The following is a 23706-nucleotide window of genomic DNA, read 5'->3' on the forward strand; positions in this document are numbered from 1 at the left end:
GCGGTCTGGGACCGAAGCAGCCCGGGGAAACAGCCAGCTAACGCACTGCCCCTTCTCCTCCATCTCAAGGCGACACAGTCCGGAGTAGTATTGCAGCCAGAATGGGGCAGTGGGGGAGGGGGCTACAGCCCGACACGAAGCAAAACTTGCTTCTTCTTCCCCTGTCGCTTGCTTTTCGAGCGATCTTCGAGCTGAGAGTCCTCCTCAGGATCGTCGTTGTCGGCAGAGCCTGCTGGTCCCCACGGGTTGGATGCTGGTGCGGGAGAAATGAGGCCATAGTTTTGCATCACCCGGGTGCCATGCGACCCGGTTCGCATGTACGCGCTCTTGGTCGAAGTCTTGGTCGGCGCCAAGGCTGGATACTCGTCCTGGGCGCTGGTGCCACGACCAAAAGCACCGCCTTTGACCCGAGGCTCCGAAATGATGGCCGAGAATGATGTCGATGCTGATGCTGATGCCGCAGGCCTGGGCGTTGGAGTGGTATTGGACGGCACGAACGTCTGTGGGCTTGGCGGGGTCGGAGGCTCGCGCATCCTGTTGATGGTGTCGCTGGCAATCCGGTCCCAGGCGCCATCGTCGAGCTCGACAGCAGGCTTGGCATATCCACGGCCGGCGCTGCTTGCTGCCCATCCAGCAGCATTCACGCGCTGCTTGTTAGAGGCGCTCTTGATCACAAGCACCTTGGAGCCGGAGGGCGACGGCGGGCTGGGAGATACGGACGAGCCAGCGGTCGCAAGCCCGTAGGGCGCCTTGTGCTTGGGCGTGGTGGACTCGCTGATGCGCCGCTGCTGCAGACGGGGAGGCAAATTAGGCAAGTAGCAGAGCGCAGGTGTCAGAGGTGGTAATCAACAGTGAGGTGCAATGAAGGATGACCAGCATGCCGTGGAGGGTGGTCAGGATGCCGTGGAGGGTGACCGGCATGCAACAATAAAAGGTCAACCTTGCAAGACAGCCACTGTACAACGACAGGAAAGTCGACACAGCCAGGCCACACTCGATGAACAGACACACTACGGTCGTCCGGGCATGCTTTGACCTGCCTGCCTACCTTGATCTTCCAGTCGTTGAGGGCAAAGAGCATCTCCTCGCGCTTCGTGATGGATCCAGGACGGCCAAGACCATCTGCAGGCGCCGTTTCGGCCAGCTTTGTCCAGATGCGGGCGGCTTCGTGTTCGGCGTGATGCGTCTGCTTTCCGGCAGTCTTGCCCAATGTGGCCAAGTGAAGGAACCGCTCCAAGAGCTCAGCAGCCTGCATCTCGCCAGAGCGGAATTGCGCCAGCATTGCCTTGAACTGGTTGAAGCGCGGGAGATCCGAGCCAAAGAGCTGCTGGAGCTTTGGGATCAACTCGGGATCACCTTCCGCCGACCTGGACGATGCGGCGGCGGCGGCGGCGTTGGGGTTAGCATAGCTTGGTCCGCTCGGCGTTCGTTGAGAGCTCGACGATCCAGAGGCCGCGCTCGAGAGCGACGGGAAGTCTTCGGTCGAGCGCAGGTTGCTCCGGGCTTTCGATTTGGCAATCCATTCGGCAGGGGCCGCTGGGGTGGGAGTGGGTGGAGCCTCAACGACTGCAGCAGGCTCCGCCGGGGTGAGCTGAGAGCCGAATCCAGGGGGTGGTCGAATCCGTCCGCCAGGAACCGTGTTTGTCGATGGCGATGGCGTAGGTGAGTCCTGCGAGTGAGTCGAAACACTGTTGCTAGGCTGATCGGCCACGGGAGATGGGGTTGCAGGAGCCTTGCCCTTGCCACGGCCACGGGAGTTGGAGCCTGCCCCAGAATCCCGGTGGCCGTGGTCGCCGCCCCTTGCATGGCGCTCACGCGAGGCGCTGCCGCTGTAGGAGAAGTTGAGTTCGATGTTGGGGCGGCCCTTGCCGGAGCGCTTGCCGGGATGGGCTTCCATCTGGAGGTTTGTCGGCAGAGATTAAGACCGGCGATTTCGGCAGGTGGACGGCGGCGAGCAACGATGCCATCGTGCAGTGATAGGAGAATAAGCAAAAGGAATGGCGCGGGTTAGCGAGTGTGCGGCAGATAGTTCGGAGGGGTGGGTGGGTGATCAATTGACGAGAGCGACGGATTGAATCGCCCACAAGGGTGACATGGTCGAGAAACGACAAAGCCGATGCAAGGCAATAATGATGTGATGGTGTGGAGCCGAACTCTGACGCACAAGCGCATCCAAGACAATCAGGAAAGCTAAAGGTCACACGCGACTGACCTCGTGCGCGAGCAAGTCAATGTCAGTGGCAAAAACGATAAACTTCTTCTCCAAGCACTCGGGCTCCTTGCACCAGAAGTGATCAGAGTGGAAATGGTTCTCCTGCAGAGCAGGGAAGAGAGAAGGTATCGTGTCAACTGGTGTATCATACGACACGCGCATCTCGGGCGACAAGAGTATGGTCTCTCCCTGCATGCGATGCATCTGCATTTCGCGGTCGGACTGGGGGGGAGAGGACGTACCAGCGATTCGTAGTTGGCATAATATTGGTTGCGAATGCCGGCTCGCACGCACAGGAAGCACTGTTCGTGATCTTTCTTGCAGTGCTCAAAGAGTTCATCTTGACCATAGAACGAGAGGCTGCAGAAGCCGCACTCGGGATGCCCGCGGAAGGACCGGTCCTCTGGATCACCTTCGCTGTAGTGGCGATTGAGCGTGGCGTTCGTGAAGAGCGTGTGCTCGTGAGTGAAGACCTTCTTGTGGCGGGTGCAGAGGTCGCTGCGGAAAACAGAGCAGTGGAGTGAGTTTATGCGGGCTGCAATGTCCATGTGCCTCTGAGGGTGGAAGACGCTCCGGTTTGACGGAGAGAGGCAGCCAAATCCGGCCATGGTGCAGTGATATCACGACGGCCAGCGCCACGGGCAGACACTCACCACATCTTCATTTTGTGGACATGCTTGACGTGGTTCTTGAGCTCAGCCCACCCGCCCGGACATGCAACCTCGCAGTCGGGATCCGGACAGTTGAATCGTAGCAAAATCATTGCTTCTTCGTAGCTCTCGTCGCTGTCAAAGTATATTGCTGTCCGTTTGTCGTGATGAGGAAGTCGCGCGAGATTGAACGACGAAAAGGGAGCTTCTCTATCCTTGGTGAAGACGACGTCTTTGAGCTCGCTCTATGTACCGAGTTCACACAGAGAAGCAAGTGCCACGGGTCAGTCGTGAAAGACGATTGTTGGGAAACACGGAGACTTGCCGCACGAGAGCTTTCGCACTGCAGCCAGACATCCGCACGCACTTTGATGCATCTCTACCGGGAGACGACGGACGGGTCCGATATGATGGCGGATGGATCTGGCGTGGCAACGGGTGCCATCCAGCCTGCGCATCACACGGCATCGGCTCCACTCTGTGCTTGAGCACCCGTTCCAGCAGCGATGGGGCAATATGGCACACGGCGCTCACCTTACAGTACGAGCACGAGTTGATCTTGTAGAGGGCACGGAGGCGGAGCGAGCACATGTGGCAGACTCGATGGTTGCACTCGCCAACGGCATACCACGAGATGGGATCGGCGCAGATGATGCACAGCTCCTCCTCCGAGTCTGATTCCGAGCTGCTGTCCGAGTCGTCTTCGGGTACAGGCACAGGGGGAGGGGCAGCAGCAGCCCTGGCATTGTTTCGGGACCGGCCCTGGTTGGCGGGACTGCTGTCTGCAGCCGCCTCCGGGGGTTTTCCACCCCGCTGGTTGCGGCGGTTATGTTGGTGACGACTTTGGTTTTGAGACTGGGACTGGGACTGGGATTGGTTCTGGCGTGGGCCACCTTTGGCCAGAGTCAAGGCGGCCAGGTCGACCGCTGCTTCTGACGAGGCGTCGGGGGAGGACTGGGCCGGGGGCGAGGCGGGCGGGAGCTGCGAGGCAGAGGACGAATCGGCCCCGGCAGAGAGCGGGCTCTGGCCCTTCTGCTGCTGGCGCTGCTGGCTGTTGAACTCGGAAAGCGAGACAAACTTCTTTTTCTGCTGACGCTTGGGATGCTCGGACATGGCGCTGTAAATAATTGAAGGCGAATCGGGGAATGCGATGCAGGAGGCGATGTTGGCAGTGGCAAACAAAGTTGAGGTGCTGGACGACCGTGAGTGGGTGTGAATCAGATGCTGAGGAGATCCGGTAGGCGATCGGAAAGCTTGGGACTACAAAGTATCTAGAGATTCAATCGAGAGCGAGAAGAGCGATTAGCCATGGACTACCCGGCTCCGAGCGTGTCTGAGGGACGAAGGGGGTCTGCAAGGTGCCATGAACCAGCAGAGCGTCGCCGGGCTGCAGCCAGCCCATCCCGAGCAGCCGGGAGAAGGGAGGAAAGAGGGGCGAGATTGTCTCATCACAGGATAGGCTCGCCAGTCCAGAGAGGGTGCATCATCGTGTGTTCATGAAAAAGTCACCGCCTCTGGTAGGCAGGGGCTTGCCAGAGTGCCGACGCAAGCGACGATGCAAGTGGCGATGGACTGAAGGGCGGGATGTGGAGCCCGGAAACGAAACTGGCCAGACATTGACGGCTGTCGCTCGCAGTGACACCTGGGCAGCGTGAGGAGGTGCAGGAGCAGCGACAGGAAAGCAGAGGGCTTACAAGTGACAGAGCAGCGAGACAGGCGAATGGGGAGGTGGGGGCAGTGGAGCCAGCCGATGCAGCGGCTTTATACTCAAGAAAAGTCTCTCGTGCGCTCAGCAGGCACGATCGGTGGCAGCGAGGGCGGGAGAGGCGAGAGCGACCGAGAAACTCCCAGCGAGACCCTCCAAAGCAGCAACGGGGCCGAGACGGCGCAGGACGGCAACGGACCTGGGAGAGAACGCAGGCTTGGGACAGCGCGGTGGCCCAGTCTGAAGGAGCAGCTGGAATCGGTTGCGGGGAAGGTGCTCGGTGAGGCGATGCTTGCGGAAGGTGCTTGAAGGAAGTCTTGACGGCGGTCTTGGCGAGGTCTTGTCGGCGGCGCTGTCGGCGGTGGGGTCGTTCAGACAGTCGTTAAGGCGGTCGTTAAAGCGGTTGGTGATCGTGCGGGTGTGGAGACGAGCGATGGTCGCGGGGCCGAGGACGGGTGGCCGCCAATGCATTACGAAGAAAAAAAAGGGCCAAGGGCGCCCAATGGCGACGCGCGGCCGTTGCGGGCGATTCCGCACGGGTACTTCCCACCCGCCCCGACGGCGATGCCGTGCAGTGCGCATGTCCTGCGCTGCGGTGCCGCCCAGTGCCGATGCCCTCCGTTGCAGCTCTCCATCGGCACAGGTGTTAATCCGTAGAGCGTATATTCTTTACGGCTCCAGCATCTATATCGCATCCGCACCCTTCCATCCCATCCATCCATCCCATCCCGCACTGGCACCAGCAGCACCCATCTCACACCACCTGCTCCAGCCGCTCGGTCTCCATCGAGTCGGCTTTCTGCTTGACTTGCATCATGCCGCGGGTGCTTCGTTCCACGACACCAAGTACCCCCGAGAAGCCGCGGCCGCCGTAGCCGACAAGCTTGCGGAACTCGTCGACCCACAGGACGATGCTGCCCAGCAGGGTCAGAAACACCAGGTCCCCAAGCGAAAGCGCCTCGGTTTGGAAAACAACTTGCAGAAACGGTACGTAGATGACCAGAAGCTGTCCGAGAAGACAAGCCACCACCGCCAAGTTGAACATCTGGTTGCTTCCGATTCCGATCTCAAATACCGAGCGCTTGTCCGACCGGCAGGCGAGAGCGTTGAACATGTCAAAGAAGACGAAGCACGTAAACGTCTGCCGGCACCGAGTGCACGCCGTTCACAGGGGGGGGGGGAGAAAACAGAGTGAGTTGATGCACTGTTCGTTGAGATTGCTGGATGGATGGGCCTTGCACGGCGCTCACACAGCCGATGGTATGCCGTCGGTGCAGTTCCCACGCCACCGCAACAGCACCGACAGCACCGACAGCACAGGCACACCTCCACTCAACGGCAATCTGCGGTCGTGTGCATCGCTTACCATGGTCGTCACGCGAGGGCCAGCGTCGCCCTCCATCATCTCACTTCGGAAGACGTAGAGCGTTCCCGCCACCATAATCACCGCCGAGACGACAATCCGCGTGACCAGCTCCCGGGTGATGATCGGCTCGTCCTTGGGGCGCGGGGGCTTGCGCATGATGTTTGGGTCGACGGCTTCAACACCGAGAGACTGCGCCACAGGTCCGTCGCAGATGATATCTGGCGAAGAGTGCAACTGCGTCAGCGGTGCCAGGCGGACCCGGTCCATGCCCTCCCATTCCCCAAGGGCGATACGGCCCCAACAGGGCGGCGGCCGGGGGGTCGTTGTTTGGCAGCGATTCTGCCACGCGCTGTTTGCTTCGCCGCCAGGAACGCTGGGCCACCCAGACACTTACTAATCCACAGGATTTGCATGGCATTGAGCGGGTTGGCGAACCCGAGAATCGTCGAGAAGGCCACGAGACTCAGCGCCGCCATGCTCGTGCTGAGCTGGAACTTCAAAAAGTTCTGGATGTTGTAGAAGATCGACTTGCCTGTGTCCATTTGCAGAGTCGGCGTGAGAGTGCGAGCAAGAGGTTGAACTGTGAGTTTGCGGGCGGGTGTGCAACTGATGTGAAATGCGTGGGCGATCGCGCGTGGGCACGCGGATAAAATCGACTGCTCCAGTTCTACAGATCGTCCATCACACGATCTCTGCGATGCTAAAGTTGGCGGACAGCGCCGCACAGCCGGTTGAGAGCAGCAGGAACCATGGCGGCACTGATGGATCGACACAGGCATCGACACAGACATCGACACAGACATCGACACAGACATCGGCGCCCTCAAGCAAGAGCATCCACTCCCGCGATCGCGGATCGTGATTTGTCAGCAGAGCAACACTCACCTTCCTCGATGGCATAGAGAACAGTCGAAAAGTCGTCGTCAACCAGGATCATGTCGGCAGCCTCCTTGGATACATCCGTGCCGCTCTTGCCCATAGATACGCCAATGTCGGCCAGGCGCAAGGCAGGGGCGTCGTTGACTTGATATCGTGTGGCGCGAGTTATATCGATCAGCAAACAGGCGTTGGCGCACAGCCACCAAGGCGTGATCGAAGCTGAGACAGCGAGCACCTCACATACCTCCATCGCCGGTCATGGCTACGACGTATCCCTGCGACTGCAGCGCACGCACTATGTGCATCTTGTGCTTGGGGGTCGCTCGGTATATGATCGAGGCGCCCTCCACAACTTCTTGTAGCTGGCGCTCGCTCAGTGACTCGACCTCTGTGCCCGACAGAGTGCCTTGGCGTGCCCGGAAGGGGATGCCGAGGTTCGTGGCAATGGCACAGGCCGTGTCGGCTGGGAACAAAAAGGCATCGGCAGCCAGTTAGCACTCGGCATGCACGGGGGATGCTGCCTCTGCCCCTTGATCGAAGCGGACTCGTTCTCACGGATGGCTTGAGAGAACATCCTCAACCTCGATGTCGAGTAGGACAGACACCAAGCCCGCAAGGATCTCGTTCCTGGCAAGGTCCTGGCCTCCACTCTTCCCACAGTCCATCAACTCGCGACTTACCTGAATCTCCGGTAATCATCACGATTTTGATTCCGCTCGTCAGGAGCCTGTGGATGGTCTCTGGGACACCGGGGCGCGGGGGATCCTCCATTGCCACGAAGCCGACAAAAACCAGGTCGCTCATCGCGCGTCCGTATGCCATGCACAGCACCCGCAGTCCCTGCGAGGCGCTCTGCGATGCCTTCGACTCGATCATGCTTCGAGTTTCAGTATCGATGGGGCGGATGTCGCCGTGGCCGTGGTAGTACCGGAAGCACTGGGCCAGGACGGTTTCGGCCGCGCCTTTGACGTAGAAGGTGTTTTCGTGCTCTCCGTGGATGCCATACTCGCACTCGACGGCCATGTATTTTTTGTCGGTGTTGAAGGGGATCTCGTTGATACGGGGATTTTCCTGTGGCCGTGCATAGGAGCGATGGTTTGAATGGAGTCCGTTTGATCAAACGGGTGCGTCCACGTTGCACAGGGACAGCATGCCACTTACTAGCCTCAGATCACCCAGGGAGATCTTGCTGCAGTATTCAAGAATGGAAGTCTCGGTGGGCTGTCCGATCCAGTGCTGGTCTTCGTTGAGCTTGGCGTTGTTGCAGAGATTGCCTGGATTCGGAGCAACGGTGTTCGACAAAACAGTACGCGCCAAAGGCGTCGTGCACCCAGCCATTGCGTCGACGATGAACACATTTGTCAGTGGAGGAGGGACAGATTGCACCGGCTTTGGCAATCAGCAGATGAGTCCAAGCACACTTCTTTCATGCCATTCAAGCCCATCCCTTGTCTCATCTCCCACTTCCGTCACAGGCAGGAGCTTTACCGATGCGCACGAGGGCGTGCACGGCCGGGCTGTAGTTGGGCGCAGACTCGTCAACCTCATAGACACGGGCCTGTGCGGCGGTGAAGAACCGGGTCACTGTCATCTTGTTCAGCGTCAGGGTTCCGGTCTTGTCGACGCAAATGGCATTGACCGAACCAAGGGCTTCTACCGAAGGCAGCTTCTTGATAATCGAGCTGCGCTTGGCCATTCGCAGCACACCGAGGGCCAGCGTGACCGTGACGACAATCGGCAGGCCCTCTGGGATCGCAGCGACAGCGAGACTCACTGCAATAGCGATGACAGCGAGCGGTATAGTTAATGCCCGCGCATCCACCAGTACCAGCACACATACACATCGATCGAAGATACGTTCCCACACCCATCCTGACTGCGGTTCGAGAAGAAGAGGTCCTGGAGCCGACGTTGTTGCGCTCGGCCCCGACTATTCAGCCGTTACCTCCAATCGTAAACATTTCCAGCCACGTCCGGCCTTGGATGACGCCAATGACGGCGATCAAGAAGATGAGTCCAAAGGACATGATCGAGAGCTGCTTGCCGAGGTGGTCCATTTTGTGCTGCAGCGGCGTTTTGCGGACTTCGACCTGCGAGCAAGCGTCGTGGGGTGGCCAGAGTTGGCTAAAGTCAGGATTCTCGGTGCCGACCTCCCAAAACCCAAACCACCGACAGATGGGCACCACGGAGATGTAGACAAGAGGGCGGTCGATCTACCCGGTCACTCCCCAAACGCCGCGTGCCAGCACTCTCGACTTACATCCTTCATCATATGGAAGACCACACCAAACTCGCTGTGCTCGCCGGTGCCGATGACGACGCCGGATCCGTATCCCTGTCGGGTGAGCGTTCCCATGAACGCAATGTTGTTTCGGTCCTGCAGGGGGATGACGCTGCCGCCGTTGTCGATGACATCCGTGTGCTTTTTGCAGGGCTCAGTCTCGCCAGTAAGGGTCGATTGATCGATGGCAACATCGCACGCCTACAAAACCGACGTTCCAGACAGCACTTAGAACACCAACTGGCCGGCTGAATGAAATGGCAGCTTCTGCGATCGAGCGCCTTGGAGCAGTTGGCCGGGACCAGTGTCGTAGCCAAACGATCAAAGTGCGCTTGCCGCTTACCGAGATCAAGCGAATGTCAGCGGGGATGCGATCGCCAGTGCGAAACCGGATGATATCGCCAGGGACCAAGTCATTGGCGTCGATTGTGTACTCATGCCCATTCCTGACGAATTGAGTGGACATGCAACAGCGGGCGATATGAGCGGCCGAACAGAGGGCTTGTCATACCAGATCCTACCCACACCCACAAATGATGAAAGCTGCAGCGTGGCACGGCCAAATGAGGAGCGGCGAAGAACCACCCACCGAACAACATGGGCATAATGCGGCACCAGCTTGTTCAGCGCCTCCAGGGACTGTTCGGAGCGGTACTCTTGAATGAATGCGACTGGCCGTTGGTCGATGCGTTGTTGTTGGGATTGCGGATTTTGAGGCAAAAGTGGAGCGACGGGATGTGCATGATGGAGCAAAGGGCAAGGATGGTTCAGGATTCCAGATCGATAGTGGATTACAGAAGCAAGTGGCGCTGGGTAGCAGTGGCCGGCAATGGATGGCAGCACCGAGTTCATTCACAGCTGCTCGAAGCTCGTCTACCGACCTCGCGGCAGCAGAGGTATCCAGCCCAGATAATTGCGGATGGCACCATCCCTGATGCAGACGATGACCGAGCCATTGCACCACAACCCATCACGACGCACCGTAGCGTTTCGTAACGCACAAGCGAGCTCCACTGACCTGTGACCACAATAACGATGGCGAGAGTGATGCTGACGGCATCCTCGATGTGGTTGAGCACAATTGAGATCATTGCGGAGCCAAACAGGAGCAGAATCAGCGGGTTCTTGAACTGCTCGAGGAACTTGGTGGTCAGCGATTCCTCCTCCTTGACAACGAGCTCGTTCGGACCATGGATCAAGAGTCTCGAATTGGCTTCGGCGAGCGAGAGACCCGAGCCGGGATCGACGTTCTGCTCGGCCAGAGTCTCAACGACAGACTTGTTTGCATAGAGGGCTGAGGGCGACTGCGGGGCCGCTCGAGGATGGGATGCCGACAGACGAGGACGCTGATTTCCTGGAAGCGATCCAAAGTCGCCATAGAATGGCAGTTTCCCGGACTCGTCTCGCGATGGCGGCTGAGCGGGACCAGGCTGTGAGGACGATACCCAGGGCATGGTCGAGGGACCGGACGCCGGCGCAAAGGACAAGTGGGGATGGGGGGCCGATGGACTAGTGGACGTGGGCGGCGGCGTATTCGGAGCCGATCGATACTGCTGCAGAGGCGAGGGGGAGGACGATTGGGCGACAGATTGTCGCGCAAACTTGCTTGGGATCCTGGAAAGCTGGATGTCCCCGGGACTGGGCGATGTTGGGGCTGAATAGGGATCGGTTTGCTGAGTGTTGGCTGGGACGTAACGGTGCTGATCAGCAAAAGGCAGGGTTGTACCGTTCATAATGGCGGCGTCCCGGAGCGACGCCGATTGAAGCCGGGAAAGGAAAAAAGCCGAAGCGGTGGTGGGCGAGTCAGTGGGAGCCGGTGGGGAGTCGGTGGGGAGTCAGGAGGAGACCTTGACAGACTCGGATGGCGATGGAGACAGAAGTTAATGGAGGCGTGGATGTAGCCACAGATGCAGGGCAGCAGAGGGAGCCACAGCAGGGAAACGAAGGATCCCAGAGGGGATGCGGGCAGCAGCAGCAGCAGCAGCGTCGAGGCCGATGGGGGGGGGGCAGATGCAGGACAGAGGCAGGACAGAGGCAGGACGGGCTGGTGCGGTGAGGGTTGCAGCACGGCGCCGAGCAGGTTTGGTGCGATCGTGCGCGCCGAGTTTGGAACAAGCGACGGCCGCGGCGTGCGGTGCCGGCGAATGGGGCCGATGGCGAAGGGCGACGACGAGCGATGCGAAGGGTGATGTAATGAGCGATGTAATGAGCGATGCGATGGGCGATGTGATAAACAGCATATCATGGGCGATGCAGTCGTTCGCACGGGCTGTCCCGTACCATTCGCCATGCAAACCGATGCAGGACACTATCCACGATTTTGAATCGATGAACACGAATTGGGTAGTCTCGTTTCATTCTATACGAGCTCTATGCTATCCCTGCCATCGCCGTACCGCCGCCCTGCTGCTGTCCACATTCGAATCTATCGTCAACATATCATAAGTGTGCCAAAAAATAATAAAGAAACAAAGCGCCAGCGACCCAAGCTGTCGACATGCTGCTCCTGCTACAGGGGGCAGTGGAGCGCTTCGTCGCGTACTTCTCTCTCTATGCGGTGAAACTGCTCAATCGATCTCTCCCACTCGGCCAAGGTGTCGGACAGCAGGGACCAACGCCGGTGAAACGGTGCTCGTGCAAAAACCTGCAGAACGTGCTCGATCAGCCCATCCAGCTCTTTCCCGAGCACCTCCCACGACCGCGAGGTCTTGAAGGGCGTGATGAGATAGTAGAACCGAGACACGACAGCGAACAGAGCCTCCTCTGGATCGGGGCTCTTGCTCTTCAGGCTCTCAAGACGGGTCTCGAATTCGTAAAAGGCCGATATCCCGAGCTTCTTGTTCTCGAACACGTCCAGGAGCAGCTCGTTGATGAGGACCTCGAGCCGGCTGAGGGTTGTGAACAGGACGTTGTACTGCTCCCGCAGCCGAACCAGGGCCTCGGCCGTCATACCGGCATTGTCGGGCCGCAGCCGCTGAATATCCATTTCCAGGAACCACAGCCGGGTGCCAATGTCGTTGGAGATACCGCCGATGGCCAGGGCAGTGAAATGGTTGTAGTCATGGATTCGACGGAGCATGCCTTCCATGCTGGCATCAGCGTCCTCAACCTGCGCCAGTGTTGACTCCATCACGTCAACGACAACGTTGAGCACCATGCTCGAGAAGCTCTCGGGGATGATCTCGGAGGAGAGATCGAAACGTTCTGTCGCGGTGTTCATTGGAAGACGGAGGGCGGGTTGGCGCTGGGGTTGGGTGTAGGCAAAGTGCTTTGATTAGCGAGCTTTCTCGGAACACTGGATCGATGTTTGCGAGCGTGCCGGTGATATCGAGCAGGGTCAAGATGCCAAGCCGCAGAGCCAGACGCAGATGCAGAAACAGGCATCGGGATGAACGACGTGCATCCCTCCAAAGCCCGCTCGGTCGATCGATCGGCTGGGCGGGTGGGTACAGTGGGAATGTCGCCGAAGGCCTGATTGCATTGCGCGCTGAACCGGGCTGTCCCGCCATTGTCAGGGCGGGGTTTTTGCCTCAGACTGGTCCCTGAATCGCTGGCGCCAGCCCAGGGCCGACCCTGCGGACTGGGAGATTGCCTGTTGGACAAAACGATGGATCCACTATTTCGCTCGACCAAGATGTGCCCTGCCAGTCAGTGAAGTCAGTCAAGTCAGTGAGCGAACAGATGTATTTGGGCGAGCAAGTCGCGGAGAGTCAAGAAAGTGACATTGGTTTCCACCCGGCAAAGAAAGTGCGTGGGCATACAGGCGAGCGACCCGAAGGAGCAAAGGGAATGGGAAAGAGGGAGGGAAGAGGAGGAAGGAGGAGGACGAGAAGGAAGAAGGAGAGCCCCGTGGGATCATCATCGGGCGAGGGGCGGATGACCAACCGACCGCGGCCATTTTTGAGTTATTCGTCTGGGCCAGCTCCGCTTAGAACGGGTTCGAGGCAGAGTTGGCCTCGAGCTCGGTCAGTGTCCTTTCGAAAACAGCCCACTCCTCGGCATGCGGGATGGCCATCTGTATAGAGGTTTTCCCAATCCAGTGAGCAAACATTCGCAGGAGCAGTCGGACAGAGAGCATGAACAAGAGAGCATAAACAAGAGAGTGAGAGAGGTGGGTCTGGTTAGCATCGACGCACTCTGACGATACCTCTCCGCGGCCTGGATCTGTCGACTAGCAGCGTTTGGCGAGGAAGTGCTTGGGTGGCTCAAAGGATCATCATCGGCGAGCATATGCCTCCGGTCCACTGCCGACCACCGCCAGGATTACCATCCCATCCCTCGCCTCCATGGTTGTTGCCAGAATGGTGCCACTTGCCTCGCCAACGTCGTGGATATAGATATGTCCGTCTGATGAAGCAACGGCAGTCTTCTTGCCCTCCTTGTCCCAGGCGATCTTGTTCAGGGCCTTGACGCCCGTGGATGTACTCTGGGCAGCGGATGCAGCGCCAGCAGCTGCTGTCGAGCCGGCCGCACCGGCGTTGCCCGTGGCCTGGACTACTGTCGTGGGGATCTGAGCGGAGATGGCTGTCAGGAGGACGTCCAAATACAATCGCCCAAATCAGATCACCGACGCCACTTGCGGCACAACCCACCTCGGTCTCCTGGTTGAGGTTGTAGAAGGAGATGCGACCACTGCCGTCGACAGCAGCAAACAGGGCCGGGTGGACAGGCGACCACTTGACATCGTAAACATAGTCGTCGGCCTCGTTGAACGAGTACAAGGGAGCAACCGTCTGAGGGGCGGTAGCGGACTTGGTGGTGCTCTGTGCACAATCGAATCGTGCAGCCCCGGAGGAGTCGCGGAGAGGTCGGAGCGGGTGTTAGCCATCAAGCAACCCCATGACATGCATCCAATGACCGCGATGCAGATTGAGGGCCCACGGTGCTAGGAATTGCTCCGCCTTCGTGCTGCCCTAACTTGCTCTCGGCATCAGAATCACGCAGCAGCACCAGCCGGCATATCAGTCTCGCATCACGCCGGGAAGGGAGTGCCCACCTTGTTGACCTTCCACAGCTTCACTGTCCAGTCGACAGATGAGGTCAGGAATAGGTCAGAAAAGTCCGAAGCGCCAAAGAGGGGGTGGAAGTGCAGGCCCGTGATCATGCCGCTGTGGCCCCGGTACGAATCCAGTGGGCTGATTCCCGCTTTGCTGGATAATGAAGCCACAAGGAGAGCGGGTGTTAGCAATAGCACAGGCTGGTCAATTGCGCGTGGCCTCGGCCGCCATCTGGTAGAGTGTTTTCATCTCTACGACATCGTGGCTTGGCGCAGCGCCTGCGCTCACCTTCCGGCACGATCAAATCGATTGGCTTGGTAAACGGCGCCTTCTTCAGTGCCGACCCAGAAAGTCGTCGTCTCGTTGGCGGGGAAGCCAAAGGTGGTGACAGCCACCTCCTCGGTCTTGCTTCCTGTCAGAACGAGATCAAGGACTTCCTGGGGCTGGGCCAGCATGTCCAGCAGCCACGAGCATACGATGCCGTCGGTGGAGGCACTGATGAGGTTGTGCGCATTTTGGGTGCCGACCATGGCCATGGAGTAGACAGGGTGGGTGTGTCCGGTCGAAGACAGGGGTGATTTGAGCACAGGCTGGCTCTTGGCGCGCATGTCCCACAGCAGGATCTGTCCAGAGTAGGTGCCTCCGATGACATAGTTGGGGTGGAATTCCGAGAATCGCGCAGTCATGACATCGCTCTGAAGCATCGCCATGTCGGATTTGGGGCATGAGGGGATTGGGAGCAGATTGGATAGCATCAGATGCCGTCTGCGTATCCAAGGCTAGGGGGCCGGGCGCACGCCAGACATCGAGAGCGAGACAGCCTGGGACAGCATCAAGTCAACCCTGACCAAGGTTGACTTGTACAACTGTGCATGTGGTCTATCTGCGATCGCTTGGGTGTTTGCCACAGCGCCATGGTCGATTTTGAATTGATGCGAGTGGATAATCGACCGCATGATCCGCCGTGGCTGGTGCGTGCCCTACCTGCGCATGGAAGATATACTCGGGTCGCTCGCGGAGATGCAGGTTCCATATCATGACGAGACCGTCGGGGTCGTTGATGGCGTTGGGGTTCTTGCCATACGAGCCCAGAACCAACTCGGGGTACTGCAGAGCAGAGAGCGCAGAATTTCGGATCCAATGGGGCTCGTGTCAGACTGAGCTTGCACTTGACCGGCAGTGAGCCGCAAGATCGGACACTGCAGCAGCAGAAGGAACCCAGTGTGCCGAAGATCCATCGTACGCACCTTTGGGCACCAGTCCAGATCGGTGACCCAGCGGTTCTTGGACCACTTTTCGTCAAAGAATTGGCAGTACTGCTTGACGTTCTTGTTGGCATCGTCGTGTCTGGATGTCATCGACAAGAACGGGCGCCTCGGCCATGAGAATCCGACAAACAGAGCACTGCGCGTTGATGCTCGTAGGCTGTCCAGCTGTTCATGGTGGCAATTGCTGTCCGGTACTTACACTTCGCCCTCGTTGGTGATCGAGTAGTCAATCAGATAGTCGTATTTCTCATTCAGGGCGCGCTCGATGACCTTGGAAGACTGATCAAAGAACTCCATGAATTGCTCGGAGCTGATGATGGCTCGGCGCTCTTCTTCAGTCAGATCTGCGATTATGTGGTTGCCAGTGAGAGTGAGCGGGTGTCAGTGAGTATGGGCGGTTGGGGATCGTGGAGCTCCATTGAAACTGGGTCGATGCATGTCGCCCGAAAGAAACGCTTGATAGGCTGACGTGCAAGGCACTTGGGGCACCATAGATTGACAGGAGCCATGGACGAGGGCTGCCCCAGCACGAGGCTGGGGCCACAGACATGTCCGAGCCCCATCGGTGTTGACGCCATCCGAGCGATCGCGCAGCCGTATCGGCACAGTTCTCCACCCACCTCGGATATGCTCGACCTCGTTCGAGATGGTGGGCTGGAGCTGATCGGTAGCAGCATCGGTGCCGGTGGACTGAGCCACTTTCTCCGGTGCTGGGGCCCCGTATTCGTCGTCGTCGACCTCGTCGTCGCCGAACCCGTGGTCCTCAGGCTGGGTCCAGGTCTCGACGGTCTGGGCCTCCTTGTTATACAGCTGTTTTTCCTGTTTTCAGCAATTCCGTGGACAGAGGTGACCAAACCGTGACAGGTACAGCGTCAGTCTCTTGGTTGGAGAGTTCCAGCAAGATTGTACTTGTGCCAATGCGCCACTGGTGTCGAACGTCGGCCGCAAGCCGGCCGCGATCAGTAACCGACCTTGGGTGCAACATCGAAGATAATGAACTCGGCCGAGACCAGATTCGGCTGTACTCTAGACACAGCGGGTATTAGGCAAGTGGAGTTTCAGCACCAATGGGGAGCCGCCAAGGGCCGGTTGCGGCATTGATCGATTCAAGATCGATCGGAATCAGCGCCGCGGCGGTTCGATTGCCATCGATTGCGAGGAGGAAAGCGTAATAACAACAGGCTGATAGCAAACACAGAGGAGACACTGCCGACGGCGCACCCTGGGCAGCACGACTCGCCCAGCCAAGCCCAAGGCCTACCTCTCGGGGACCTCGGCAGCCGGCTGCTGCTGCGAGACCTGCTGCTGTGGTGCGTCCGGCTGTGGAGTGGTCGAGGGAGCAATCGAGACCGGGGTCGAGGATCTGGAGGAGACAGATGATGTCTCGATCGGGGCCCTGCGCTCGCCGACCAGAGAAGCGACCAGATCGTCGATCTCCCTGCGGGTGTTGCCGACAAGATTGTTGGGCGACTCGGAGCGCTTGAGGTCGAGCAGGGCGGGGCGGCGCTGCTCCCTGGCCTCGCGCAGCTGGGAGAGCTTCTGACGCTTCTTTTCGAGCTCTTCTCGTCGCCGTTCCGCAGCACTGGTTCCGGAGGGCAGCATGGTGGTGGCGGCTGGGCAGCGGCTGGGCGACGGATGGACGGGATGGATGGGTGGATGGATGTGGCCGAGATGGAAGCCAAGACGGTCGACGGACGAACAACAGACGCAGGGGCTGTGGCGGGCGCGTGTGTGTGTGCATTGGCGATTTCCAATTTTGGAAAGGGGCGGCGAGAGGAGCGAGGGGCGAGGAGCGGGCGAGAGCGCGGCGAGAGCGTCCTCGCTGGGCCGCCCAATGACATGCCGGCTCGCTGTCTGATCACAGCCCGGCGACTCATCAACCCGATCTGACCCAACGACCACCACCGATCCGACTTGATCCATCGGCCGTCGGCGATCCGATCTCATCCGATATTCTCACCGTCCAGCTCCACGTTGCGTTCAATGAGTGCCAATCCGCCCTCCAAAGTCGTTTTCGGTATGCCACCATGCATGATCCGTCGCCGGCCTGCATCCGCTCGATTTCGAGTACTCACCATCTCGCCCTCACCTTGGCTGCAGTCGGAAACATCCCATGTGAGCACCAGCACTATTCTGTCCTGCCATGCCATCCAACCAAGGCCTGTCGCCTCAGCACCATGGTGCATCCGGGCCCGGCGTTGCGTCCGCCGATCGACTCGGCTGGCGCCCTCTGCTCTCCAAGGCGACCCTCCAACGCAACTGACACGGCCGTCCCATCCTCTCCAACAGACGACCTCACGGAGACACAGCTGGTCGACATCTTCAGCGTCGCTGGACCTGTGGTGTCCTTCCGTCTGGTCTTTGACCGTGAAAGTGGAAAGCCCAAAGGATACGGATTCTGTACATTCCGAGGTATCGGCGCGTACCAGATCGCAGCAAAATGATGGCTTCGATCGTAGCGCTCTGCACCCATGCGTCGATCTTGGTCAATGTCCGATCAAGCCGCATCCGTCTCACTCGAATTCGATGTTCTTGCACCACGCCATCAGATGCCGAGACCGCTGCCAGTGCCGTTCGAAATCATAGGCTCATCATCGATCGATTCAGCACCTTTTTTTTTTGTGTATTGCTGCTGCTCTGAATCGTGCTGCTCTGAATCGATCAACACTGTCCGAGATTGTCAGTGGCCCGCTGGAAAGGCACGGCCCACATGCCTCCTATTGGATCGATCGGCATCTGCACTGCCTTTGGGCAGACACAGCAATCCGAGGATCTTCTGGGGAGGCTTCATTTCGACCTAACGGAGGACGCCGTTGCATTGGGCAGATCGATGCGTCCTACCAGCTTCCATCTCGTCTTTGTCTTCTCTTTCTCTTCCAATCTCGCTTCCATCCTTCATGGATTTATGCGTCCGGCTTGTCGACCCTGTGAACTCGTGGATGTGGATTTCCAATCAACACTGGACAAGCACGATGTCGGTGGCCGCTCCCTGCGCGTGGACTTTGCCGAGAGCGAGAAAGAAGACTCGGACGGACCAGCCAACCGCCGTGACATGGACTCGGTATGTGTGCTGTCGCCGGGAGTGGCAACATCATTGCACAGCCGAACGATGCGTGATGGATTGAGGTTGTCGCTGTACCATGCACTCATCGCCTACCCGCTCGCCCCCATCACCATCACCATCACCATCACCATCACCATCACCATCACCATCACCATCACCATCACCATCACCATCACCATCACCATCACCATCACCATCACCATCACCATCACCATCACCATCACCATCACCATCACCATCACCATCATCAAGCGCGGCGGTGGTCCCCAGCTCGCTGGCCCTCCCAGGAACATTCCGCCAGCCAACTCGGCAGAGGTCATCACAAGAGCGATCCGATCCATGCCGTCACATCAGCTGTTGGATGCGTTGTCGCAAGTGAAGGTCAGCTTACTGGAGGGCTCGCCATCCATCGTGGCCCTGGATGATCCCAAAATCCTCCGTTTTGGACATGGCGCCATCATCCTTGCCGCCTCCTGCGTTTCTGCAAGTGCCGTGCTGTCCGATGCGGAAACCTTGTTGGAGCACTCACACTTTTGGCGGCATCAATCACCTGTACCAGGCGCTTGCTCAGAACAATCCTGACCAGTGCCGAACACTCCTGAGCCAGAATCCCCAGCTCGCCTTTGGAATCTTTCAGGGCTTGGTGCTGATGAATCTCATCGATCCGGCTACTATCCAGGTTGGTGATGCCTGGGAAGACATTCAACTTTCTGGTTTGCGGTAGCAGTTGTTTGCTGACACTGCTATTCTCGGTTTTGTCTATCTTCTCGCCCATCATACTGGACCCAGAGTATCTACTCGGGTCAGTCTCCCGCCATGGGTGGTCCCGGCCCTGCTCCTGTCCCGATGGCACCTGCCGGCATCGCAAATGCGCCGCCTATCGATCCGTATAGTCGCCCGATGATGGTTCCCCCGCAGCAGCAGCCTCCGCTCCAGCCGCCGCCTCAGCCTCAACCCCAACCTCCGCAGCCTGCCTACGCTGCAGCAGCACCGATACCGCCGCAGATCAATCCGGCACAAACCCTGTTTGCCAATGCCACGCCGTCAATGAGTAAGTTCAACCGGCTGCCACTCGCTACTACGGGTTGCTACTGGCTGCTTGTCCTCCCTGTCGATTCGTTGCCGCTTCCTCCGTCTTCATTGGCCACCGCTCCATTGATGCCAACGACACCTCGTGCACATGTCGATTAGAGCCTTGTGTGAGGGAGCGGACATCTCTAGCTTTTGCTGATCAATTCGATCTGTTACGTTTTCCGACGAATCCATCATCCGACCATGCTCGCCAATCGACACCGATCCGCCAACCCACCAAATCGGCAACCTCGCTGACAGACCTCGACCAACAGACTGTACGTTGCCATCGCCGATTGTGCGTCTGGGTCGCTGAAACGGCCCTGCGGCTCCCTCTCGGTGTCGCACCAATGGATGTGCGAGCCCGCAGACAGTCGATCAATCCTGCCATTCCATATTATCCGATTGGCACTGCACCGATATCTGAAACTCATAATCTCCATCTCGTGTGTGTGTCCAACAGCAACTCATTTTGCAGCTGATCAACATGCCTATGGAGCAGGTCCAAACGCTCTCTGTCGATCAGCAACAGAGCATAGCGCAGCTGGTACGTTTCGCCACGATCGGCAGAGACACTCTGCTCGAGTCACCATCGACCGTCTGCGATGGCGTCCTTGGTTTCCGCGGTTTTCGTGGCGATGGCCTCTGCTGACACTCATTTGTCTTTCTCGAACATCGACTGGGTCATATCGTGCGGGCTTGGACATCGTGGGTATCTCCAGAAACAACTCTATGGTGGCGGCCAGCTCTGACCAGCCAGCCAAGGGCGTTGGCTGGATGCAACCGAGCAGCAGGGATACACTCGAAGTATATGCCATCTACTCCTCCTTGCAGAGTGGCCAGTTTCGTGCCCTCGAGCAGGGAGTTTTGCGCGCCTGGGGCCGACTGAATATTCCGACAGAGTGGCTGTCGGTACAATATATTTCCATTGAGCGTGGCAATAGCCAGGATGCTAATCCATGTCAAGCCAAGCCACGATAGGACATTTGTGCAGTGTCTGCCGAGCTTGCACTTGCTGTGAGTATGTCATCGCACGCAAGCGGAGGCTTGATGGCCTATCACAGCTCAGTCTTCTCCCGCTGCTTGTCCAGCTGGAGCTCAAAAGAGAACTTGGAAAGCCGTCCGCGGCCAATTCGCATGTCCTCCAGGAAACGCACGACCGCAGCCTCTTCAAAGGCTCCTCGGAAGTTCTGGTAGACGTTGTGTCGTCGGTTGATGGCCAAAAGTCCAGGCAGCATGTCGCTCACGTCAAAATCAGACATCAGCTTCTTGCCGTGCTCCGCAACATTGACCCATCCGAAGCTGGCCGGGAGGTTCTTGACGTGGTGGTGCTTCTTTACGGCAACGATTGTGTCCAGATGGCCCTTGTGCTGGGCGACGCTCTCTTCATACTCGGGTTCGAGAACAAAGAAGCTGATGATACAGGTGCCAGCATCGGGAGGGCATACCTCCACAAGGTCCTCCTGCGACTTGATCTCCTTGATGGTGGGATCAACTACAACGACCGCAGCGCAGAGGTCAGCACATCAGGTTGCGTCGAAGGAGAAAGCGGCAGCTAATGAGCCGGTCAAGATGATTGTATACCAGCATCGCACGCTTGCGGATACCTACATTTGGCGACAGGTTCGGGTGTTGGGGTGGCGGTGGGCTTTTTCTTGGAGGAAGACGAGCCCTGGGGCTTCTTGGCTGGCTTCTTCTTGGGCGGCAGCGCATACTTTTCAAAGAACTCGGAGAGTGCGGCGTGTTTCATGGGACCTACGACAGGCAGGAGTGAGCATGGGCATCGCCGTCAGACACCTCCACTGTCCCCGCGGCCATGCTGAAATACCGCTTCACGATCTATCGCTGTCCCGGCCACTCTACCGCCAGTGCCCATACCTTCGTAAACCACAGGCGTTTGCTCGTTGGCGGCAAACAGCAAAACTGAAGGGAATGTGGTGACGTCAAGGTTGGCGAGAATCTCAGACTCTGTCGAGCGGATCTCGCCAAAGCTCAGGCGGTGGTGGTACTCGACAGAGAGGGCCTTGAAGAGTGGTGGCGTGGCGGCCTTCTTTGAGGCCAGGATAACTTTGGGCATATCGGCGTTCTCCTGAGGCAAACCATCAAAGCAGCAGCCGGATGTTGGCACGATCGGAAAGACTCGTCGGTGGCAGGAGTGGACAGCAATGGCATTGCGAGACGAGACCAAGGTACAGTTTCCCATCAGCAGAATACAAACCTCGATAAACGACTCGTATGATTTCTGCTTGTCGCCAGAGCCAATCTTTTCGACAAAGGAGGGAATCTTTCCGACGACATAATCAACGATCGGGCCGGCAGTTCGCTGTCCCTGGTAGTCTAATGCGTGGAGCAGCCGGGAACCGGGTTTTCGTGTCAGTTTTTGGTCATGGATCAGGTCGGAGGCGGCCTGATCACCATGGATACAAGCACCAAGAGCCAGGGAGCTATGGCAGCGAAACAGCCGCTCACTGCACCAGAATATGACAGGCCAGCCTACCGAGGGGCGCTTTCTTGTTGGCTCCAAAAACCTTGATCGTCGGGAAGCCTGGCCAGATACGATGTCCAGAAAGGCTGTCGTTAGGCGGATTGCACTGCTTCCTGGACCGATCTCTGGCCGATGTGGTGCATATGGGACTCACCCTGGATGCCATATTGGCCACAGAGACCCTTGTGCTGGTCACAGTCAACGGCTGCGACCTTGGCGAGACCCTTCAGTTTCTCGCCGGCCTTTTTGTACTCGGGAGCCTGGAAGATGGTGTTGCCGTTCGAGATCAGATATCAAGGTCGGGAGTCGAATGGAGAACATCGGGGTATCGGTCAAGGCAGCCGGATGGATGTACGTTTGGTGCGAACAGCCGTAAAGCGAGCCTGCGCCGGAGCATCGACGTACCAGATTCTTGCAGTGTCCACACCTTCGTTACAAATGCGAGAGGGCATCTGTTAGCAGATCAGCAGTATCGAGTCGGCTTTGTCTCGGCAGCAAGTTCAGACTGGACGAACGGCTCTCAGACTGGCGTCGCTTCAGATCTGGATGTTGCCAAGACATACCATGGGGCATAAAACTCGACAATAACGACATGCTGGAGCAGAGAGATGCCTGTCAAATAATGACTCGGTCGCAGCGCGGCGGCGATGGTGGTGGTGGTGGTGGTGGTGGTGGTGGGGAGACGATCGAATGGCGCAGGAGGTCGAACCAGCACGAGGAGTGGCAGCATGATCGCTGGCGTTCGATGCAGCCAGGGCTTGACGGGACCCACGCCATCGATATGCAGCGCATACCTCAGACTCAAGAACCTCGGACTTGAAGTTGCCTTGATTCAACTGGAGAACCGGGTCGCGGAGGGAATAGAGGGCGGCGACAAAGTTCGGCAGGACGAGCGCCAGCGACACGGCGAGCGCGAGGAACTTCATTTACGAGGGGTGGATCGGGGAGATGCGATGCTGTTACAGAAGTGAGTCAGCGGCGGCGGGAGGGGTCATGAGAATGAGAATAAGAGGGTGAGAGTGAGAATGAGAATGAGGCATAATGAGAATGAGAATGAGCAAAGTTGATGATCTGGGCCAAGCAGCAACGGGGCGATCGATCTGAGCCGAACCTGGATGGAGCGCTGATCTGATGCAGCAGGTCTCTTGGCCAGTACAGAGTCCCTGTCCTTGGCCACGATCGGATTGCTAGAGTCGGAAGAGATGGCCAACGCCTATCCGGCCGGCAGCTCGAGGATATAAGCCCTGGCGGGCAAGTCCCGCCCTGCAGCGAGGGCCGATGGCGCTGGTGAAGGTGGCGAGCGGCGATTGGCTCGCGGAGTCTGAATCGGAGCCGGCCAAAGACAGACCAGGCAGGGATCATCCAGCACGGGGATGGCATGGGATGGCATCGTGGCGGCCCGAGCATACGATGAGATGGATGCTGTCGACCATCGAACACTCGTCTGGCTCTTGCCGCAAACGATGGATCCCGATGCGTTCCGTGTCCGCCCTGGCTCTGGTCGTCGCATCATTCCCGAATCACTCAACATCGATAATGCCGGGCGTGGCCAGCAGAGGTCTATATTTACATCCAGAGATCGCTCCGAGGCGGTTGTAGTTATTTCCGTTTCATTCTGTGAATGCAGTGCTTTGGAATCAGTTCTAGATAGATGGCCGATGAGCTTGTTGGGCAGGGGCATGCGAAAGCAGTTATAATCGAAAGAGTGTATCCAGCCGACAGAGGACG

General features: G+C 58.3%; 6 protein-coding genes across 6 annotated transcripts; 1 reads left to right on the top strand and 5 right to left on the bottom strand.

The window, feature by feature from the left end:
- Positions 1 to 105: 105 nt before the first annotated feature.
- BJ171DRAFT_201996 (uncharacterized protein) lies at positions 106 to 4160 on the bottom strand. Its single transcript, XM_053106281.1, has 6 exons — positions 3397 to 4160; positions 2866 to 3107; positions 2455 to 2710; positions 2213 to 2314; positions 1049 to 1897; positions 106 to 788 (listed from the first exon to the last, which is right to left on the bottom strand). Exons 1-6 carry the CDS (start codon positions 3973 to 3975, stop codon positions 123 to 125), a joined length of 2694 nt encoding a protein of 897 aa, XP_052963726.1. The 5' UTR covers positions 3976 to 4160; the 3' UTR covers positions 106 to 122.
- Positions 4161 to 5215: 1055 nt separating this feature from the next.
- Positions 5216 to 11104, bottom strand: BJ171DRAFT_517653 (PMR1-type calcium-transporting P-type ATPase). The gene is made up of 13 exons (XM_053112165.1): positions 10112 to 11104; positions 9683 to 9764; positions 9437 to 9539; positions 9073 to 9294; positions 8758 to 8902; positions 8301 to 8585; positions 7974 to 8086; positions 7493 to 7883; positions 7057 to 7275; positions 6819 to 6956; positions 6328 to 6465; positions 5934 to 6151; positions 5216 to 5708 (listed from the first exon to the last, which is right to left on the bottom strand). Exons 1-13 carry the CDS (start codon positions 10824 to 10826, stop codon positions 5322 to 5324), a joined length of 3156 nt encoding a protein of 1051 aa, XP_052963727.1. The 5' UTR covers positions 10827 to 11104; the 3' UTR covers positions 5216 to 5321.
- Positions 11105 to 11460: 356 nt separating this feature from the next.
- BJ171DRAFT_517655 (uncharacterized protein) lies at positions 11461 to 12719 on the bottom strand. Its single transcript, XM_053112166.1, has one exon. The coding sequence runs from the start codon at positions 12311 to 12313 to the stop codon at positions 11603 to 11605; it is 711 nt and encodes a 236-aa protein (XP_052963728.1). The 5' UTR covers positions 12314 to 12719; the 3' UTR covers positions 11461 to 11602.
- Positions 12720 to 12759: 40 nt separating this feature from the next.
- On the bottom strand, positions 12760 to 17034 carry BJ171DRAFT_517656 (WD40-repeat-containing domain protein). The gene is made up of 11 exons (XM_053112167.1): positions 16620 to 17034; positions 16330 to 16384; positions 15979 to 16177; positions 15558 to 15702; positions 15338 to 15437; positions 15075 to 15197; positions 14379 to 14785; positions 14090 to 14243; positions 13686 to 13856; positions 13409 to 13603; positions 12760 to 13108 (listed from the first exon to the last, which is right to left on the bottom strand). The coding sequence occupies exons 1-11, from the start codon at positions 16958 to 16960 to the stop codon at positions 13022 to 13024; spliced, it is 1977 nt and encodes a 658-aa protein (XP_052963729.1). The 5' UTR covers positions 16961 to 17034; the 3' UTR covers positions 12760 to 13021.
- Positions 17035 to 17237: 203 nt separating this feature from the next.
- Positions 17238 to 20444, top strand: BJ171DRAFT_517658 (uncharacterized protein). The gene is made up of 11 exons (XM_053112168.1): positions 17238 to 17375; positions 17459 to 17473; positions 17648 to 17770; positions 17908 to 17939; positions 18318 to 18419; positions 18675 to 18803; positions 18982 to 19101; positions 19212 to 19473; positions 19755 to 19771; positions 19957 to 20040; positions 20216 to 20444. Exons 1-11 carry the CDS (start codon positions 17342 to 17344, stop codon positions 20243 to 20245), a joined length of 948 nt encoding a protein of 315 aa, XP_052963730.1. The 5' UTR covers positions 17238 to 17341; the 3' UTR covers positions 20246 to 20444.
- BJ171DRAFT_570309 (uncharacterized protein) lies at positions 20445 to 23272 on the bottom strand. The gene is made up of 10 exons (XM_053113627.1): positions 23090 to 23272; positions 22773 to 22934; positions 22542 to 22573; positions 22384 to 22405; positions 22133 to 22238; positions 21991 to 22038; positions 21712 to 21830; positions 21372 to 21582; positions 21105 to 21248; positions 20445 to 20988 (listed from the first exon to the last, which is right to left on the bottom strand). The coding sequence occupies exons 2-10, from the start codon at positions 22902 to 22904 to the stop codon at positions 20552 to 20554; spliced, it is 1251 nt and encodes a 416-aa protein (XP_052963731.1). The 5' UTR covers positions 22905 to 22934; positions 23090 to 23272; the 3' UTR covers positions 20445 to 20551.
- Between the last annotated feature and the right edge of the window lie 434 nt (positions 23273 to 23706).

Source organism: Polychytrium aggregatum, assembly GCF_025602895.1.
Source record: "Polychytrium aggregatum strain JEL109 chromosome Unknown BJ171scaffold_38, whole genome shotgun sequence".
Taxonomy (NCBI): Eukaryota; Fungi; Chytridiomycota; class Chytridiomycetes; order Polychytriales; genus Polychytrium; species Polychytrium aggregatum.

Bases quoted from the DNA above. Each gene is read 5' to 3' on its own strand.
- BJ171DRAFT_517655 (XM_053112166.1), bottom strand. From the start codon at position 12,313: ATGAACACCGCGACAGAACGTTTCGATCTCTCCTCCGAGATCATCCCC.
- BJ171DRAFT_517653 (XM_053112165.1), bottom strand. From the start codon at position 10,826: ATGAACGGTACAACCCTGCCTTTTGCTGATCAGCACCGTTACGTCCCA. The intron at 7,884-7,973 runs GTAAGTGGCATG...GCACGGCCACAG, and splicing joins CCCTGGGTGATCTGAGGCTA to GAAAATCCCCGTATCAACGA. The intron at 7,276-7,492 runs GTAAGTCGCGAG...TTTTGTTCCCAG, and splicing joins GATGATTACCGGAGATTCAG to CCGACACGGCCTGTGCCATT.
- BJ171DRAFT_517658 (XM_053112168.1), top strand. From the start codon at position 17,342: ATGAGTGCCAATCCGCCCTCCAAAGTCGTTTTCG. The intron at 18,420-18,674 runs GTATGTGTGCTG...ACCATCATCAAG, and splicing joins ACCGCCGTGACATGGACTCG to CGCGGCGGTGGTCCCCAGCT. The intron at 18,804-18,981 runs GTCAGCTTACTG...CACCTGTACCAG, and splicing joins ATGCGTTGTCGCAAGTGAAG to GCGCTTGCTCAGAACAATCC.
- BJ171DRAFT_517656 (XM_053112167.1), bottom strand. From the start codon at position 16,960: ATGCTGCCCTCCGGAACCAGTGCTGCGGAACGGCGACGAGAAGAGCTC. The intron at 16,385-16,619 runs GTAGGCCTTGGG...CGCTGTGTCTAG, and splicing joins GCTGCCGAGGTCCCCGAGAG to AGTACAGCCGAATCTGGTCT. The intron at 14,244-14,378 runs GTGAGCGCAGGC...TTCATTATCCAG, and splicing joins CGATTTGATCGTGCCGGAAG to CAAAGCGGGAATCAGCCCAC.
- BJ171DRAFT_201996 (XM_053106281.1), bottom strand. From the start codon at position 3,975: ATGTCCGAGCATCCCAAGCGTCAGCAGAAAAAGAAGTTTGTCTCGCTT. The intron at 2,315-2,454 runs GTACGTCCTCTC...CCTGCTCTGCAG, and splicing joins ATGCCAACTACGAATCGCTG to GAGAACCATTTCCACTCTGA. The intron at 789-1,048 runs GTAGGCAGGCAG...CCCCGTCTGCAG, and splicing joins TCAACGACTGGAAGATCAAG to CAGCGGCGCATCAGCGAGTC.
- BJ171DRAFT_570309 (XM_053113627.1), bottom strand. From the start codon at position 22,904: ATGAAGTTCCTCGCGCTCGCCGTGTCGCTGGCGCTCGTCCTGCCGAAC. The intron at 22,039-22,132 runs GTGAGTCCCATA...GTATCTGGCCAG, and splicing joins TGGCCAATATGGCATCCAGG to GCTTCCCGACGATCAAGGTT. The intron at 21,583-21,711 runs GTTTGTATTCTG...GGTTTGCCTCAG, and splicing joins CATACGAGTCGTTTATCGAG to GAGAACGCCGATATGCCCAA.